Below are 19,613 nucleotides of genomic sequence, written 5' to 3' on the forward strand. Positions count from 1 at the left end.
AAGAAGTTACATTTTAGCAATGTTATGAGTAGAGTTTGTATTGTTTTGACACCTCAAGAAGGTCATATATTTTGTTTCTGATTTAAATTAATAGTAGAAAACATTCACATATCTTAAACAAATGAGAGTATTTGAAAGGAGACATTGAATTCCTAAGTCACTAAAAATTAAGCCTCAGGCTACCAAGCATTGAGATAGTAAGGGATTTTTAAACCAGTTCTTTGTGTCTTTACAAATATCTAATCCTTCTAATTTTTTTAAGGACACCAGATTATATCAGCGTTTTGAACGATTTCTGCTTTACTTTTACCAAACTTGTCTCTATTAAACAAAATATAAGGCTATTAGCATCACTACTTCTGTTGCAGTCAACATTGCCTCTAGCTTAATACTCTGTGTGGATGGGCCCTGGCAAGCACTGCTCATGCTCTTCCCAGGAGAGTCCTATAAGGAGGGTGTTTCTGTCCCGTTAGGAAAATGAGAAAACCAGGGCCAAATGTGACAGCATGCTGGGCCCAAGGTTACCAGAGAAAGCTGTCAGGGACAGGCCACATGTCCATCTTCAGCTGACTGTGAAGTTGGCCTCAGACCATTGGGCTCTCCTGACTCTGTCATGAGAGTGGAGTAGCTCTGTTCTGTCACATGAGCACAGCACAGAGCGCTAGACTGTGTAGTGACAGCACTCGCCAAACAGCAACTTGGGCAAATGCATTCTCACCAGTTCCATTTTTCTCATTTTTTTTTAACCCCAAAGTTGCCTTTCCTTCCAGCCAGCCCTTCAGCGAGGTGTGAGTAGGACAGGTAACACCACCGGCTGAGGTATGTATGGTTGGTTTAGTGGCCCCAGAGTTTAAGCATGCACCTAAGGTTCAATGGATTTGCCAGACTTGAATCAGTGTTGCTCAAAGAATCTGACATGGTCAAGGCCTTTGACTAAAATCCCAATATGACCGTTCTTTCTGGCAGGAAATAAAAATTTTTGATAAACTAAGATACTTCAAAAATTTGTCCCCTGCAAGACAACTCATTATTTATATACTGTATGATTGTATCCATATGATTAGAGCCAAGAATCAATGTAGCTGTGTGTTGGCAAAACTGAGTTTGGGTTTCTCACTTCTTTGGAACTGGGCTCAGCAAACAATTAGTCTATCCCATCTAATGTATTTGTGAGAAATATATTTATTTCATTATTATTATAAATATAATTATAAAAATAATACATGCTCATTGTACAGGATATGAAAAGTACAGAAATGTATTAACAGGTAAACAAAATAAATACTTATTCTCTTACCAGTAGAGAGTATGTACTATTAAACAGGCCTATGCATTTCTTTCTAATACTGTCTGTGCAACTCTTTGTATGTTTATACACACTCAGCACATAGTACATAAAATGTTACATTCTGATTTTTAAACTACTTAATTTTCTTATGTTATTAGATCTTATTTAGGCCCCTAATTTTGTAATTGCTTCTTAATAGTCTATTTTTTGGAACTTTGGTAACTTTTGCAACCACTTTCCTATTGCTGGGTATTATGGCTCTTCTTTTCCTCATTATAAATAAAATTGCAAGTCACTGACCAATTTAGGGTAAATTGTCAAAGTGTGAAAGTGTGAATGTTCTTGATACGTAGTAGCAAGGTTTTCTTGAAGACTTTTTTACCAATTTTAATTTTTAACAGTGGGAAACCTGAAGAGAAACTTTTATGTTTTTCATAATGAAATAAAATTCCTTTTATTTCCTTACTATTTTCTTTATTGCAAAATAGTACATAAATGTTGCAAAAGGTCAACTATATATAAAAATAGGGTAAAACTTGAATGTTTTAAAATATATGCAAGTAGACACACACTATGAGGGTGTTTAAAATTAACAAATTATTTCTTTTAAATGAGAAATGTAAACAGCACCCTGTCTCACACAGAGCTTCTGGTTCCTGATGGGCCCACGGGGACTTCAGCGCAACTCTGTGTGCTGCCCTGCGGGCCGTCACACCATCAGGAAGCCATGTACTGTGAACTGGAGGCTCTTGCATTCACTTATGGTCTCAGTCACAGAGCTGAACAGCAATAGACTTACATGGGTATGAAACCTGCAAGATTTATCCCCTTCCTCAACAGCAGAGCAGTTGGTCTGGGCTATCACAGACACACTCATACAGAACTATAATCGAGAACACAATATTTGGTTCTGTGACCATCATAATGGCTGAGCAATATGCTGTAACTCTGATTTCCACAGTCTATTACAGAGGCCATGGGAAGAGCTGAAGTGATTAGACTTGCTCTGGTGTCTTTTCCCCATGCCTTATTCACAGAATAGATCTACGTACTAAATTAAGCTGTAGCCTCTTTGAATGAGTAATCAAGCTTAACATCCCCAGCTTGAGATGTGTATAAAACATGCCTGTATACACGTTCCTATAAAACAGTACATGATAAGGAGGAAAACAGGGTTCTCAAAACAAGTAGGGGTTAGAAAACAAATGAGTCATAAACCAGAACTAAATATAAACAGTTATCACCTCAGTTTTGCACTTCATTTACATCAATTTAGCTGGTTCTATAACTATAATAAAACACTGAAATCATTAGACCTCCAGTTCTATGAAAATAGCAGCTTTGAAAACTTTCAATTTTCTATTTTCAATGACAGTTAATTCAACATTTCAAAGTTGAGAAGTTAAATGAGGCAGAATGATAAATAATGCCTCACAATTGCTGAAATTTGATTACACTGAGATAAGTTTGTACCTAAAGAATGAGGCAGAGAGAGAGAGAGAGAGAGAGAGAGAGAGAGAATGAGAAAAAAGGAAAAAGAGAAGAAAACTTTAGATAAATGAATGTTTCCAGTTATTCCTCTAGATATAATATAAACAAGGAAACAAAGAAATGGGTAATGAATTCAGGACCCCATTTGCACTTAGGGGTGGAAATTAAAAAGACAGTTCCATCCTGAAAGAAAAACTAAAAATTGACTTCCATTTAAGAAGCTAATTTATGCACTCCCGAGTTCTCGCACAAGTTCAGCAGCACAGAATATCACAGCAGGAGTAGAACAACAGATCTTGAACCCTGCTGTGTTTGTTCAAGAAGGCAAGTTAAGCTATTCCTAACAGGAAACAAAACAGGCAGTGGGCCTATTAAGCAGAGATCCTTTGGCCTCACTGAGGCTCTGAATGCATCAAATGTTGTTCCAAACAGGATTAGAGGTATGGTTTTCTTTAACTATAGTTTTGACAAAAAATTCTATGCCTGCTCAAAATTCCCAGGTTGATACTAGCTAACATAGTGCCAGCAAGACATAAAGCACCTTCAAAATCTCCAAGAAACTGTCTTTGACAAACTCCAAAAGTGTATGAAGGCAGCACAAAATGAAGGAAAGGGGATGCCAGTGTTTGGAAAAGTTAAGCCACATGAACACCCAAAGAGTGTTTTTGCCTTTCAGTATTCAAGGACCCACTCTACAGTGATTAAGTTAATTGCACAGTGAACAACCGATGTTTAGTTCCTATAGGCAGAACCTACCTGAATGAATAAGCAGCTTGAAAAATGGACGTTTTTTGCCATGTATGACTACTGAATATGCATTTGCAATGGCTTTGGGTAATTCTGCTATGTTATTATAAAATGGGATCTCTCAGATATTTTTGTTCAAGTCAAGAAATACTATGTAAGGAAAAAAAGGCAAATCTTTCTCATATATGGACATCTCTTCATTATTGAATTCAAGAATAATCAATACACTGGAGAAAGTGGTTCAGTTTTCACCAAAAAAGGACATTTTTTTTTTTTGTATTTTTTGTCTGTATTGCTACATGTCCATGTACTTGGTGAAAATATTTAACATTAATCAGGTATATCAACATTGGGGTTATATCAAGGGTTGAAATTATTATAGTCTAGACATTATCTTAGAGGTGCTTAAGAATCACAGGAGAAAGCAAAACAAGGTACTTTTTTCAGACGATTGTTCTAGCAAATAGTCATAAAGGGCTAGGAGATAAGTTTTGTAAGGTCCTCAAAATATCAGAATCATGAAAACCGCAACTTATAGACAACAATCATTATGACTGCTACATATAAGAGGGACAACCAAACAGGACATTTTTAGTTGTAGATCAGCAAAGAGATTAAAATAAGCATGTTTATAGAGACGTGACTCTTTAAAATATTTATAGAGAAAGCGGTTGCAGATGATACAAAGACATAGCACAAATGCAGACACCATATGGTCCAATGTATGCACTCATGACCTCATGTGAAAAGCAGGCCAAAGATGGAACAGCTGGAGATGCCTCCCTTTTACCCCCAGAGCAACAAACTCCTGGGTTTGGAAGGGGCTCATTATAATCATGTCCACGGATGGATGAAATCTATGGGTAATGTCAAAAACTTTGGGAAGAAATCTCTCAAAACAACTGTCTCTTAAAGATTTTGCTTTGTTCGGGTGTCAGACCCAATCTGCATTTCTTTTTGATGCATCTAAATGGAGCAGTCAGGTAATGCACAGAATTTCTAATGAAATAAGAGGAGTACCACATGCCTCTGGCCTCTTCCCTCATCTTCTGATCATTCACTGGGCTTGAGTCAGAGCTACAAAACAGTGCAGAGGTCCCCGATCACCATACCACGTAAGATTGTTGTCTTGATCTGTTCTAGAGCATCAGAGGCCAGGATAAGCAAATGGTCAGAGGAACTCTAAATTCTGCGAGTGTCCGGCATATGACAGGCACTGTTCCAGGCACAAATGAGAGAAATAACTCTCCTAACAGGACTGGAAAATTAGTCTCTCATTCTTGTTAAGTAAACAAGAATCCTAAGGCTTTGAGAGATTAAGTAACTTGCTCATGGTCATCAATGGATGAAGGCGGGAACAGAGCCTTTGCTGGTCAAGGGCAAGACAGCATATGTGAGGAAAATTGATGCTTGCAAGAACCTCATCCTTCCAGTAAAGGACTCTGCAAGTGTCACTAAGGTAACACTGGGGAGGAGGAGGGAAGGTGTGAGGGGCCGGGATGCTCATGCCCGACCAGATGAGACTGGGAGCCCTGAAGAAGGAGACCTTCAATCTGCATTGTGTCTCTCCTCAACTGCTCTCACCTGCCAGCCCAGACACCCAGAGGTTTATACTTAGATTCCTCCAAACACCTGAATTTCTCAGCAACTACCCAGAGTTCTGAAATAATTTCATACAGGGCTTTTAATAATTAATATCATTTCAATAGACAGAAGACAATTTGTAGCCATGATGAGGAATGGGAGGCAGAGCTATTCTTGTTATACAGGGCTGCAGAACAAGGCCTCTGTGTGGTCCAACATCTTTTGGAGACAGGGAAAGCTATTGGGGAATCTTCCTCAATTCTGAACTTTCTATGATCACAATAACATGCTTCACTTCACAGGGCATGGGCTGCAAGTCAATATATAATGACAGAAGAAAAGAGTTCAGTGGGCTAAGTGCTATTGAAGAATCGTATGTCTCAGCAACATTTGTTCTGACCATATTCTGCATTGGTTTGTTTTGAACTTTGTTTTAAAATTCCATGGCTGATGGCACCTCAAGTTTGTGAGGAATCTTCTACAACAGAATGTTTTTGTATATGGATCAGTGGAAATTCAATGAAACAAATGCCAGTAAGTTGAGGCCAGTCATTTTTAGGCAATGAATTTGTGAAGTCTCTTCACAAAGAAATTTCAAATGTGGCTAATTAAGAAAACGTGACCTATCAAAGATGCGGAGCCTTCCAGATAATCTGCTTTGACCATATAGTTATCCTGGAAGCTATTGCTCTACTCAAATATGTTAACTTTTAATGAAGTGTTCAGCCCTTTTGTGATGGCACTCAAGTGTAATCAAACATTACCATAAGCCAAGTTACATACTAGCATGTCTTGCCTTGTTCAAATATTGCAAATGTATTTGAGTAACTGTGTAATGATTTCTAGGCCTCTGGTTGTCCATATGGTCTGAACAGACTGTCTTTCGTAGAGCAGTTGTGCTATGTCTCTCAATGAGGAGAAACCAAATTATCTCTGCTCCAAACTGGAGAGCCTGGGAAGGACTGCTGAAATTTCAGAGTAGCACTCTACCTCAACTCCTGAAACAAAACCATCCCTTACCTGGTCCCCAGAAATCACTGTCTTCAGGAAATCTTGCATATGTTTGTGAAATATACAAGTGCTATGCAGCAGGCATCACGTGCCTTGTTTTCTGCCATAACTGTCCTTAGGGTGCAATGACATGCCATGGGGACAACACAGCAAAGCCAGCACCACAGCCACATGGAATCTTTCTGGACAGAGAACATTCTATATGGGGGAACCAGATCATCTCAGACAGACAATGAGGACCAGTGAAACGGTCTGGCTATTGGCAAGAACTCTGCTCTAATACTCTCTGGGTAGTATGGGTGATGAGACAAGAGAAAGAGCTGTTGATTTTGCAATTAATAAAACCCAAGGGGAGTTTTCTGAGATTTGGCTTCAGAACCCAAAATCTGAACTTGGTCACTGGGTTTCTCTAGGAGATATCCCAGGGAAGATCTGGAATGCTATCTTTGAAGGAATGTGTCAAACTTACCCTTCACCTATTATTTGAGAATTCTTAGCAAAATGGCTGGGCATAGATTTGCCCCTAAACCACTAGCCATTATAGGATTCTATGGTGGAACTAGCTTGACAGGGAGACAGTGGAAAGCTGACTCTGGGGGCCTTTCCACTCCTGTCCAACTCCAGGCTTCTGAAGTTGTAAGAGGAAAACCATTTCACTGGTCACGAACAGGGCTGAGTGCGTAAGGCCATGAAGACATGCACGACTCGTGAGTTCTGGGGATGACTGGAAAGTGATGGAAAAGAGTTTACCTTTTGTGCCTGAGGGAGCTGAAAAATAAAGAGAAAACAAAACAAAACAAAAAAGAAGAAGAAAAAAAAGCAATCATTATATAAGAAGGTAAAATTAACTGTAAAACTTTGTTCAGCTACTATTGGCAAAGGAAAAGTCTATAATTGAGAGAAAAGAAGGAAAATAAAACTAAAGCCAAGCCATTTCCTAAAATAAAACTTTAGTGCTGATTATATCACCTGCTGTCTGAATCTGTAGTATCAACAGATAATCTGTGAGCATGCATTTTGGGAATCACTATGCCCGAGCAATTTTGTAACCTCCTGCAAAGCTGAACCTGAGGTTCTGTGCAGTAGCCCAAAACACACACTTCCAAGATCCTATTCTTCTTCCTACATGCTAACAGTCCCCATTGGAGGAGGGCTGTCTGGACACATTTGGGGCTTGGCAAGGGGACAGAGCAAGAGCTATTGGTCTCTAGTGGTTGGAGATGAGGGCTTAGTACTATCCTACCTATCTATTGATTGTACCAAAGTTGAGAAACCCTGCTGCAGATATAGGTAAGATCATTAGAAGTAGGCTGTGCTTTGAAAGTCCATTTTTCTTGCTTTGTAGCACATTAACTGTTCTCTTTATTGGTGGTTAAGGAAGCATGCACAAGAATTTGTGCATTTGGAGTAAAGCTGATATTCTAAGAACAACAAAAAGGAAGTCAGTCAATCCATAAAATAAGACATAATAGCTTTCCCAGTGGTATAGACAGGGAACTGAAGTTACAGACGTGTGCAAAAAGGTGAACATTTACAAGATGTATCTATCTATTTTTCTACACTAAGACTATTAGGCTGTGGCTTGATGCCACAGTATTTGTGACTGCCATTATAGCATTCAGTATTTCAAAAAGCATTTTTTCTAATCTGGAGTAGAGGTAATATTACCCATATATAAATACCAAATCTAGGAATTACTTCATTTTCAAGACATACTTATCTTAGAGATTAACATTTATTGATTGCAAACTTGTCATCAGGTCTGGGTTAAGCCCTTTATTTGTCTTATCTAATGAAATCACAGCAACTCAATACTAGATACTCATTATTCCCATTTTACAGATGAAAAATAAAACTGAAATTAGAAGTTAAGTAATTATACAATGTCCCACAGATAATAAATTGAAAAGCTGGGTTGCCTGACTTTAGAACATAGATATTCAACTCAACTCATACATTAATAAAGACCACAAACACTTAAAAATTGTGACTGCAGACTTCCTGTCTCTCGAGTTTATAACAACATCCTAGGGTCCCCGTTTGGATCTTCTTCCTTCCCCATTCTTTTCACCCTGGAAGAACACTCTCTCTCCCTGTGCACTAAGACCAGGTCTTTCTTGAACCCACCCTAAGGCCCTGCTCCTGTGTATGGAGCCCAGCAAAGAGCAGCAGAGATAAACCCATACCAACTAGATGTCTTAGATCTCAGAGATTTAGTTCTCCAGAATAATCTAAAGAACTTCCATGAAGGGAAGACCTCAACCTTTCCAATACCCATTTTCCAAACAATTTTATCCTGAAAGTTCTCCCAATTTAAGAACACAGAAATAGAAGCATGTTTTTTGGATCCTTTCTCCTAGTTATGGCTGCCACTATTCAATAAGGAAGTTCACAAGTTCCTCCAGTGCTTCTCAGGAGGTCAGAAAAAAAAATGTATGGAGAAGTGAGAAATTAAGCCTAAAATGCTCAATCACTTAAAGAAAAGTCCCTTAAATATTAAACATATTTTCACAAAACAGAAAAGAAACCTTGGAGACCTGAACATTAAGGGAATGATAAATGTATGTCTCCTTCGGAAAGCATTTGTGTTGAATCACTGCTTATGTCATATGAAATGCACAGAGGGCTGTGAGAATTAAAAATGTTTGATGAACTATAAAATAAATATCAAAGTTAAGTCCTGTACAAACTGCCAGACTTGACAGGCCTCTTTGAAAAGAGAGCTGCCCTTTCTCTCTCGCTCTCTTTCTGGAAGTTTTCTCTTATGGGAGCAAAAAACACCATTTTTTGACTCACCCATTTAAGCACATGAGAAGAAATCCTGGGAAGGAAAATGAAAGACTAGGCCTTTGTGGTGATGTCCTCAGTTTAAGGCTGCCCTCAAACTTTCCACAAAACATATATTTTCCTCAGGAAATAACTCAGGAGAACAAAGAGTGACTTTCCTATCGGAGCTTTTAAATAACAGAAATTACAGCTTGCAATGCCCTAAACAGGTTGGACCTCAGAGAAGGAGCCTCAGAATAGAACATAACAAATTTAGATCAGATCATCGGCAGCCACAGATTCAAGTGCTTAGGAGTCGGCTCTCTGGAGGACATATCATCCACTAGCTGGACATTGGGTCTACCTTTGCCTCTGGCTGGAGTCTTGAGGCACATGCCTTCCAGCCTTTAGCCAAGGGGCTTGTCTGTAAAAAGGGATGGTGGAGGGAGGGATGGGGAATGGGCCAGATCTCAGATCGCCAGTACATGTTACCTTAAGAGCCAAGTCTGACTGATTAGTAATGGCTGTCTGGAGGGCCATGTTGAAAAGGATTTTGAAGTTATGTCTCAATTTTGTTAGAAAAAACATAATAACCAATTAACAATGTCTGTTGTGAGCTGAAATATAAGAGAGAACAAAAACATTCCTGGACACGATGATCTCTAATAGTCTTACTATACTTTTTCTTTGTTGTTCTGAGCACATCTATGATGTTAATGTAATTTATTTCTTTAATGTCTCTTGCCTGTGAGGTCACAGGCTCCCTGAAGCCATGAGGAGAGTATTAGCCCTGTATGTAAGTCTCTATGAAGTTCTCTAAGCTGTGCCTATAATGGGCACTCACCTTGTTAAAGAAGGTAGCTTATTCATAGGCTGGATGCCAGAGAAAGATAATGAGGTAACCTCCTTGAATCCACATCCCTCCCCACCCCAACACACATACTGATAACCCAAGAAGATGACTTTCAAGAGAACTAATAAATATCACTGCCAGGAAAACAGATACAAAACTCAGACTCCCATGTGCCTGGCATGGGTTTCTGTATTTGTGAAGATTGTCTTAATGACCCATGGATGTGCATAAAACGGGCCTGTGAACTTCCCATCATCATGTGGCTGCCTTGTCAATCAAATTGCACATCTCTGGGTCTGTTTCCTCACTCACTACAGAAAGCTCAGCACAGGTGGCTTCAGGTTCCTTCCAAGCCAAATGCTGCCAGATTGGATGATTGCATACCCAACTGTATACATCCTCGTGTCACTTTCTAAAAGGAAGGGTAGAAAAGGAAATAAGTCATGGTATGTTATGCACTTGCACAATAATGCCTAGAGAAAATGTGGGTGCAGGATGCAATCATGAGACACTTCATATTCAAACACAGAAAGACTGAGAATGTGCCATTCAAGAGAGAAGGAAGGAGAGGAAAGTGATGAAGGTGAAGGTGATAGTAATAATAGAAGTGGCCACTCCTTAGTGAATATCCTCAATGGACCAGGTAGTTGGTTAAGTACTTCGCTATCTTGAGCAATGCTGGTACTCACAGTGGACCTCTTGGTTAAATGTTAGTATTACCCTTGGTTTATAAATGGTGAAATTGGTAATACATTTCATCCTTGAACAACATGGGTTTGAACTGCATGAGTCCACTTATTCGTGAGTTTTTTAAATAAATACTATACGTGATATCTTTTATTCTTTATGGTTTTCTTAATAACATTTTCTTTAGCTTACTTTACTGTAAGAGTACAATATATAATACATATACATGCAATAAAATATGCTTTACTTAACTGTTTATGCTATCAGTGAGGCTCTGGTCAATATTAGAAGAGTCGAAATTTATATGTGGAGTTTTGACTGTGTAGACATGGGGGGCGGGTTCTATGGTTGGCACCCAGGACTCCTGCATTGTTCAATGGTCAACTGTATTTAGAATGCCTAAGTACCAGTTCATCCAGCCAGGAAGTGCTTGAGTTAAGGGTCAAAACCATCTCTCTGTAGTCTACTTCTGCTTTAACTGTTAAAAGGTACTGCTTCTCATGCAGACCAAGGTTGCTAGCACCAACCTATGCTCCTGAAGGGTTTGGAGGACCTCTCAAGACATTCCATCTGGGAATCTTCCATGTGATAAAGGTACAATGAATAATCCTGGCACCACCATTTATGGGAGAGTCTGGATGGGGGACAGAGAATCCAGCCTATCATATCTCTCAGCATGTGACATCTGATGTACAATATAGCCCACATATTTACCATTTCCTCTCCTATCACACACATTGGCACTTTCTCTTTTCTCCTCTTGGAATGTTCCCCCTACACCTCCTCTTTTGTCTAGCAAACACCTCTACTTCTCTGGCCAGTTGTCTCTGTCACAGAGAAGCCTTTTCTGACCTTTCATATTATATGCCTTCATCATACCACAGACATCCTATTTGTAGCATAGTCATTGCTGGTTACAATAAATGACATTCTGCCCTCTTTTTTTTTTTTTTTTTTTTTTTTTTTAATAACAGAAACCCAACTTTTATCCAGACTCAGCTACATGATGCTACTAGAGCTGAGCACAGCTGATTCAGATGTAGCCAATGAGTTATCCATGGATGTGTCTTTTCCAGATAGTGTCAGTAAAAGGACTCCCTCCATCCTGCTGCCAGGAAGGGAGACATAATGGCTGATGCCCTAGCAGCTATTCTGGACTATGTGGTTATCTTGAGGATGGAAACCACACACTAGGATGCTGAGGACAGTAGAAATGACAGGCAATTATAATAGCTATGACATGCTATCCTCCATTCTAAGTACTTTACTTATATTTATTGAAAACTCACAGCAATCTTATTTGGCAAGTTCCATTATTACCCCAGTTTTGCAGATGATACAACTACAAGGTCACACATCCAGAAAGCAGCAAAGGCAGGATTTGAGAAGGGGAACTCGTGAAAAGGCTATTACATAATCTAGATGAAATATGGTGTAAAACTGGATCAAGGTGCTGGTGGTGGAGGTGGCAGGCATTGCTCTGACCCTATATCTATTTAAGAGTAGAGATGATGGACTGGATGATAACTGAGAGAAGGAGACGTCAAGGGTTGCCCAAGGTATTTGGTCCATGTACATTTACTAAGAAGAGAAAAACAATGGAAGAAGCATTTACAAAGGAAAAATACACCAAGTTCAGTTTTGTCTAAAATTGGCAATTTCAGGATGTCCCTGAGACTGAGGTGTAGGGCAGGCCATGTGGTTACTGTCAGTAGGCAGACTAGGCCCCCTAAGAAGTACAGAGGCTGTACGGTGGGGGGTTCCACTGGACAGAGGCCTGTGTGCTGAGGTGTGCTGGGCTGCTGCTGGTGAGTGGAAGGTGAGCAGAGTGGGCTCTGAGTCCCTGACATTAAATAAAGGTGTCTCAAAAAAAGACCGTGCCTCCACCGAGGGAAGGGCGTGTTTTGTTAAAACTTTCCTCATATACTTTGTTTCTGCCTCAGAGTTCCACACAGAGCCATGGGGACAACTGAGGGGATATCCACCCATTGCTCTTGCTCAGCCAAGTTTCAGAACTGAGTGGGCTCTTTTTCAAAAATAAAACTCCAATTAAAGATCTATTGATCAAAACAACACATTTCACTATAGAATATGTAAAGACCAAATGGGAAACAAAGTATTTTCTTGCCAACTGAGGGAAAAAAAAAAAAAAAGCCTGGCCTACATATGTTTATTCCATTTGTAAAACTGGCCCTTTGCCTCAGGCCTTATGAATGAGCAATACATCCTTGCTTGCTGCAAAGGTTCTTTATGTTCTTTTTTTTTCCCTTGTGCATGTTTGCATTTATAATCTTCCATTCTTCTTCATTAAGCAATGTGGATAAAGATCCCTACTCCTCTCTATATAAGAGGAAGTTCTGTTAATTGGCTGAAACTCCAGAAACTGCACCAAGGAAGGGAAGGTCTCTGATGAGATGAGATTTGGAGATATAGGTTCTGTCCTACAACCATCCACTCCTAACACCGCACACAAGCCACCACTGTGGCCCATCTGGGTCCTCACTTTAATTGCCCCCCAAGTCCTTTCTCTTTACTGCATCCAGAATGATCTGACAATGTAAGCCTGGTACTTGCCCAGCCCTGTTGTCCAAGCCCCACTTGCTTGCCTCAAAGTCTTTGTGTGGCTATTTCTGATTGACTGATGCTCTGTCCCTTTACCATGCCAACCCCATGACAACCCCCACAACCCCCCCACCTCACTGATCCTCTCCATCTGTCAGATTTCAGGTCTGATGGCACCTCTTCAAACAGAGCCCATATAACAACCCAAGTGTTTTTCTATAACAGTGTTTTGTTTATTCCTGTCTTAGCATTCATTGCATTTTGTAATATTCTTGTTTACTTATTTGTTACCTCTTTACCTAAGAACTTAAGACCCATCTAGGGGCCATATCCATCTTACTCACTGTTTTTATCACCAGGGACTAGACATGTACTGTATCTGGCCCTTGGTAAGAATTTAGTAGAGATTTGTTGAAGGGGTAGGTGAAAGAGAAATGGACAGGAAAAAAAAGAAAGAAAGAAAGGAAAGGGTTAAAGGATGAAGAAAGAATGAAGGGAGAAAAGAAAGAAACTAAAAAAAGAAAGAAGGGAGAACAGAAAAAGGATGTAGGAGAAAAGAAAGAAGGAAAAGGATGAAAGGAAAGAAGGAAAGGAAGCAGGAATAAAGGGATGAAGGAAGGAAGCAGGGCCTTGGAGTTTCGTAGGTCAGGTTGCAAATCCTACCTCCACCACTTCCTAGCTATGCAGGCTTGGGCAACAATATATATCTGAGCTCTGAATTTCTCATCTGTAAGACAGTAGAAATAACACCATTTCATGGGATTAATGTGAGGATTAAATGAGATAAACACATGTTGAGAATCTACTAATGCAGCTGGCAAGTAATGTTGCTGCTTTTACTCCCTGACCTTATAACCTCTAGAGTTTTCAGGGTTGGCCCATGGTCCACAGATGAGCCACTGGACCAGGATCACAACCACCCTCAATGGGCCATCACTTCTTCACAGTGGCTAGTGTGAAGCAGCAGTAAGAACTGAATAAGCCGCATTTGGCAGTGTGCGATTCTCACAGTGGACGTGTGTCTCATTGCCCTCATCATCAACCCCTTTCTTTCATAGTAGTCCACGTGCTCTGGGCAAGTTCTCCCCTAAGCCCCGTGATGTGGACAGTGCCGAGAACTAAGCCAATCAACTCATCACTCTTCCCTGGCCATAGAAATAGCTCAGAGTAGGCATGTGACCTAACCTAATCTAAGCCAAAAATTACATCCTTCACCTCCCTTTTCTTTTCTTCCCTCTCCTCTCTAAGCTACAGTCTGCACTTCTGGGCAGAGGTCATCAAAAAGGGCCCGAGAGTGAGGACAACACCAGGGAAGACAGGGCAGTGAGATGGCTACAACTCAATGCCAATGATGTCATGTGAGTCCCATGTCCATCCGTGGGACTTAAATTCTAGTCATTTCCAGCTTAGTACAAGCCATAGGGGCATCCTGAATCAACTGAGCCTTTCTTTATTATTATACCATAGATACAGCAGCCAGCCAGCTCTAGGGACATGCCACAGCTGCTACAACTAAATTTTACTTGTACAAATCAAAGGATTCATCAAAATAGTTCTGTATTGTTTGCTCAGCTTCAAAATTACTCAGGAGTGATTTTCTCAAAAGATTTCCAGTGCAGTGTGTAAAATTTCCTTAAGTACATACAAGGTACCATTTCTCATAAGTCTGGAAGTGATTTTGGTCTTTATGGTAGTGTGAGATAAGTCAGGAGACAAAGGGTGTCTCTGTGTCATTCTCTTTCCCTGAGAACCTCCTTCTCCTTTGGTCTTGACATGAGTGTCATTCTCTTTTCTTTACTCCATATTCCTTCTCTTTCTCCTTAAATGTGGACACCCTGTTGCTCATTCTACAATCCCTAATTGAGATGGCTAATGAAGGCTCGTGGCCCCCATTAATCCCTTGTCATGGTGGTACTAATGATGGAGCAAAGACTGGAAGAGCTGGCAGAGTGCAAAAGGTGAACAAATTCAAGGTCAGTAAAATAAAGTTATTGTAACTGAATTTTCCGCTTTAAAATTATTCAAGTCCCCATTCAAATTTTTGCTTCATATCCTATTAGTCCTTCAATCTTTGTTAGAAAGACTCATGTGGAGAATGGTAGCTATGTATTCCAAATTATCTAATTTTTATTAGCTTGAATAGTTTAGGTGTTATCTTACCTGATCATGGATCAGCAAGTTTCAGCCAGTGTGCCACAAGAATTTTTAAAACATGCAATACCTGACTGTTTAGTCAGGGACACTGACTTATTTTCCCTCAGATTGTTAAATTAAAAAAATGACAAAAGCCAACACAATAGAAGTTCCATATGAATGAATCAAACTTATACCTATTTTTGTCAAATTTAGAATAAATATAATACACATTTTGGTATGCTGCAGAATTTTAGTAATTAATTTATGTGTGCCATGAGATTTTAAAAAAGGTTGAAAATCACTGCCATAGACAATTTATTAGTGATTTCTCAACATCTGGTTTGGGGTATAGATGGAACTTTAACTTATTTTTCCAACAGTATGTTTCAAAGAAAAAAAAAAAAATATATATATATATATATATATATATATATATATATATATATATGTGTGTGTATGTATTCACAGAAAGATCCTTCTTTGCAACACATAGAATTTTTAAGAAGTTCCTTTAAAAAATTTCACAAGTAATGCATGTTCTTTGTAGAAAAATGAGATATAAAAGGTAGATAAAAGAAGACTTTTAAAGCCACCTATGATGCTAATATCCTTTGATAACCTCAGGTAACACCATGTTAAATGACTGTATGGTGTTCAATTATTTAAATATATAATACGTTACTGACTGAAGTACTTATTATTAGTTGTCTGAGTTATATTCATCTTGTCACTGATATGAATGACACTATAATAAACATCACTGTAGTATAAACATTCTTGCAATAAACATCCTAATAGTAAAATTGTTGTATTCATTCTCTTCTTTTCAAGAAGTTTAATTATTAGTTAAAGAGCTCTGTATATTTTACTCCAAATGCTTTCAAGAAAAATTGTTTTAATTTACACTCTGATCAGGATTCTCTCTAATATTCATCTCATCACCCCTAAGTGAATACTATGTATTATTAATATGACCTTAAAAACTCTTCCAGTAATTTTTTAAAATAGATTACATGGATGAGTCTTCTTCCTGGTCCAGATAAGTTAAAGACAGGGAGAACACTCAAATTCAAAATTCCTGAACAACCAAAGGCCTAGTTCTACTGCAGGGCCCACTGCAGACTAGCAACCTTGTGTTATTTAGTAGAAAAGAAGTGGATTGATAACTAAGGGTCAGACTTTTCAAACTTAACTTCGGATGAAAAAATATGGTGTTTTTTGTTGCAGCAGTAAAGCCATGCCTGGATGAAAGGCAAACTTGCATAAATTACTCACTCGATGGAAGACATTTTTGAGGATGCTGGAAAATGTGGATTATTAATGGGCAGACCAGAACAATTCTCACATTACATATAGCTAAGGACTTTCGGCTGGGGGAAAACCCCAGACATGTTGTTCACGATAATGTTCTGAAAATTCTCACAATAAGAAGTCATTTCTCATCAGGCTTGAACTCTGCATTGTATTACAAAAATAAGTTTCCAACTAAATTGTCATTTTTCAGCCTTATTTTGGGTGGTCATCTTGCTGAAAAAATACCTGGAGTTCTGGCAATGTTGGGGAGTCAGCCCATGGTCGTGCTCATTCCCTGTGAGAACACGGGTTGGTAGAATTAAAGAAAATTTGGCAAAGTCCAGATAAAACCACCACCATGAGGCATTTGTATTTCCTGCTTGGAAACAACATTGGTCCACATGGCAGTCTAGGGATCAGTTTAGATTAAGGAGAATCTGATAGGGAAGGAAGTTCTTTTCTGCAGGATTGATACTGGAAATATCTGAACAGGATGCAAAGCCATTCAGACCTTCTCCTGAACTCCCACCCTACCAGTGTCACTTTTCAACATTGTGACTACTTCCAGTTGGATGCTCTAAACTTCTGGTTTTAATTAAAACTTAATTTGCAAAAATGTTTCATAATTTATGCATGTCAAGCATTTCCTCTGAGACTATGAACTTGGAGCCAACTCGGGACATATAAGGAGACATTTTACTGAGAAGATTGGGGGAGGAAAGGGAGGTAGGAAGAGAAGTACCAACAAGGGTGCAACAGAAGAAGGTACTGATACTTTCTTTCAGTCTCCCACAACCTGGAGCTGCAGCCACCTGGGAGAGACATGGGCCTTGATGTCTATAAACAGAGAGCACACATGGCATGTCATAGACACAAAGAAACAAAAAAATCAGCAATGACTAGATGGCCCTTTAGGGAAGACCTTACCAGGGGTGATGGTGAGCCAAAGAATTTGAAACCCTCCAAAACAGATGAATGGGTTCCCTCCTCCCCACAGAAAGAGGCATAAAAAACCCTTAGAGGAGGGGCAGGGATCAGTGGAAACTCTGTCTGTGGAAAGAAGCACTGGCGGGCACCATTGTTTCTTTTATTGTACTTTCCTTCCACTTGGCTTGCCCAGCATGAGCAGGCACCAAAACTGTCTCTCTCCATCAACTCCATCAACCTGGCTAACACAATTCACCCTGCCCTGCCGTTCCTCTGAGATCCAACCCCACCCAATCCACTTACTCTGGCCAGAGCCTCTTTCAAATGGCTCCAGATCCACTACACATAGCTGCCAGCCTTGGCTCCCATCACAGGCTTTTTCAAGTGGCACCGAGTTCAGCACAAACATCAGATGGTCTCAACTCACACTGAAGCCTTTCTCAAGCAGCCCTAAGTGAGGCATAAGCAGTGTCAGCGTTGGCTAACACTATAGCTCCTACTAAGCAGCCCAAAGTCCAGCACAAGAAGCATCTTTCTTGCTTCACAAGGTAGCCTTTCCAAAGCTGCCCAAAGCCCAGAACAAGTGGCAGCCAGCATTGCTGCATGCTGGAGCCCCTCCCAAGAGACTCAAGACCTGTTATTCCTGGAAGCCAGCTTTGACCCACAACCAGAGCCTCACCTAAGAAGGTCCAAACTAATACACCTGACAGGGAACCTCAATGGCATGAGAGCTCCTTCAAAGCAGCTCTTACTCTGTGCTGCCAACCCCCACATACCAGATCACCTAAAATAGTATGTCCCATCCTCACATCCAGTCAATCTGAGGATCAGTCCCACCCATTGGAATGGCAAGAGTGATTGCAGCTCTGCTACAACAGGAGGACACACACAATCCACAAAGGAGACATGCCTGGGGCACCTGGCTCTAGTGAGCAGGGTGGATCATCTCACAAGATGCCTCCTACAAAAGGCCCATTTTTTTTCAAGACTGGGAGATATAGTGCATCCCCCTAATACATGGAAACAAACACAGAGAGAGCAAAAATGAGGAGACAGAGGAATATGTTTCAAATGAAAGGTCAGGACAAAATCCCAGAAAAAGAACTAGACAAAATCCCAGAAAAAGACCTAAACAAAATGAAGATAAGCAATCTACCAGATAAAAAGTTCAAAGCAATGGTTATAGAATGCTCAATGAATTCAGTAGAAGACTAGATAAATTTAGTAAGAACTTCAACAAATAGACAGAAAATATAAAAAAGAACCAATCAGAACTGAAGAATATAATTGAAATTTTAAAAATGCATTACAGGAAATCAGCATCAGATGAGATGATAAAGAACAATGGATCAGCAATCTGGAAGACAATGTAGTAGAACTCACCCAATAAGCACAACAAAAAGAATAAAAAATGAGGATAGTCGAAGGAACCTTTGCAATATCATTCACATCATAGGGTTCCCAGAAGGGAAAGAGAGAGACAGAAAGACACAGAAAACTTATGTGAAAAATAATGGCTGAAAAGTTCCCTAACCTGGTGAAGAAAACAGCCATCCAAATCAAGGAAAGACTGAGAGTCCAAATCAAGATAAATCCAAAGAGGCTCACACCAAGACATATCATAATGAAAATGCCAAATGTTAAAGGCAAAGAGACCATCTTAAAAGCAGCAAAAGACCTGGCCAGTATGGCTGAGTAGGGTGAGTGCTGGCCTGAAAACCAAAGGGTCACTGATTTGACTCCCAGTCAGAGCACATGCCTGGGTTTTGGGCCAGGTACCCAGTTGGGGGCACACAGAGGCAACCACATATTGGTGTTTCTCTCCCTCTCTTTCTCCCTCCCTTCCTCTCTCTCTAAAAACAAATAAATAAAATATATGATTTTAAAGCAGCAAGAGAAAAGCAGTTAGTATTACAGGAAGCCCTCTAATACTATTAGGTGATTTTTCAGCAGAAACTTTGCAGGCCAGAAGAGAATCATACAATGCATTCATTGATGAAAGGATAAAATCTACAACTGAGAATACTCTAAACAGCAGGGTTATAATTCAGAATTGAAAGAAGGGTAAAGAATTTCTTAAGAGAGGCAACAGTTATAAGAGTTCATCACCACTAAACCAGTAGTAGAAGAAATATTAAAGGGACTTCTTTAAGCAGAAATAAAAGACCAAAAGTCGTCGTCGGCAGCCATCCGTCTCGAGAGACGATGGTGTAGCTTCTTAAGAGTCTATCTGCACCGCCAAGAATGGTTGTGCAGTCCGACTCGGGA

General features: G+C 39.8%; 1 protein-coding gene across 1 annotated transcript in view; it reads right to left on the bottom strand.

The window, feature by feature from the left end:
* CACNA2D3 (calcium voltage-gated channel auxiliary subunit alpha2delta 3) overlaps positions 1 to 19,613 on the bottom strand; it is a 931,470-nt gene that overhangs the window by 238,373 nt on the left and 673,484 nt on the right. The window contains exon 14 of the mRNA XM_090284008.1: positions 6,872 to 6,889. Within this exon, the coding sequence (XP_090140134.1) occupies positions 6,872 to 6,889 (18 nt within the window). The remainder of the gene's footprint in view (positions 1 to 6,871; positions 6,890 to 19,613) is intronic.

The sequence above is a fragment of the Furipterus horrens genome, unplaced genomic scaffold (genome assembly GCF_987537825.1).
Source record: "Furipterus horrens unplaced genomic scaffold, mFurHor1.1.pri manual_scaffold_7, whole genome shotgun sequence".
NCBI classification, from domain to species: domain Eukaryota; kingdom Metazoa; phylum Chordata; class Mammalia; order Chiroptera; family Furipteridae; genus Furipterus; species Furipterus horrens.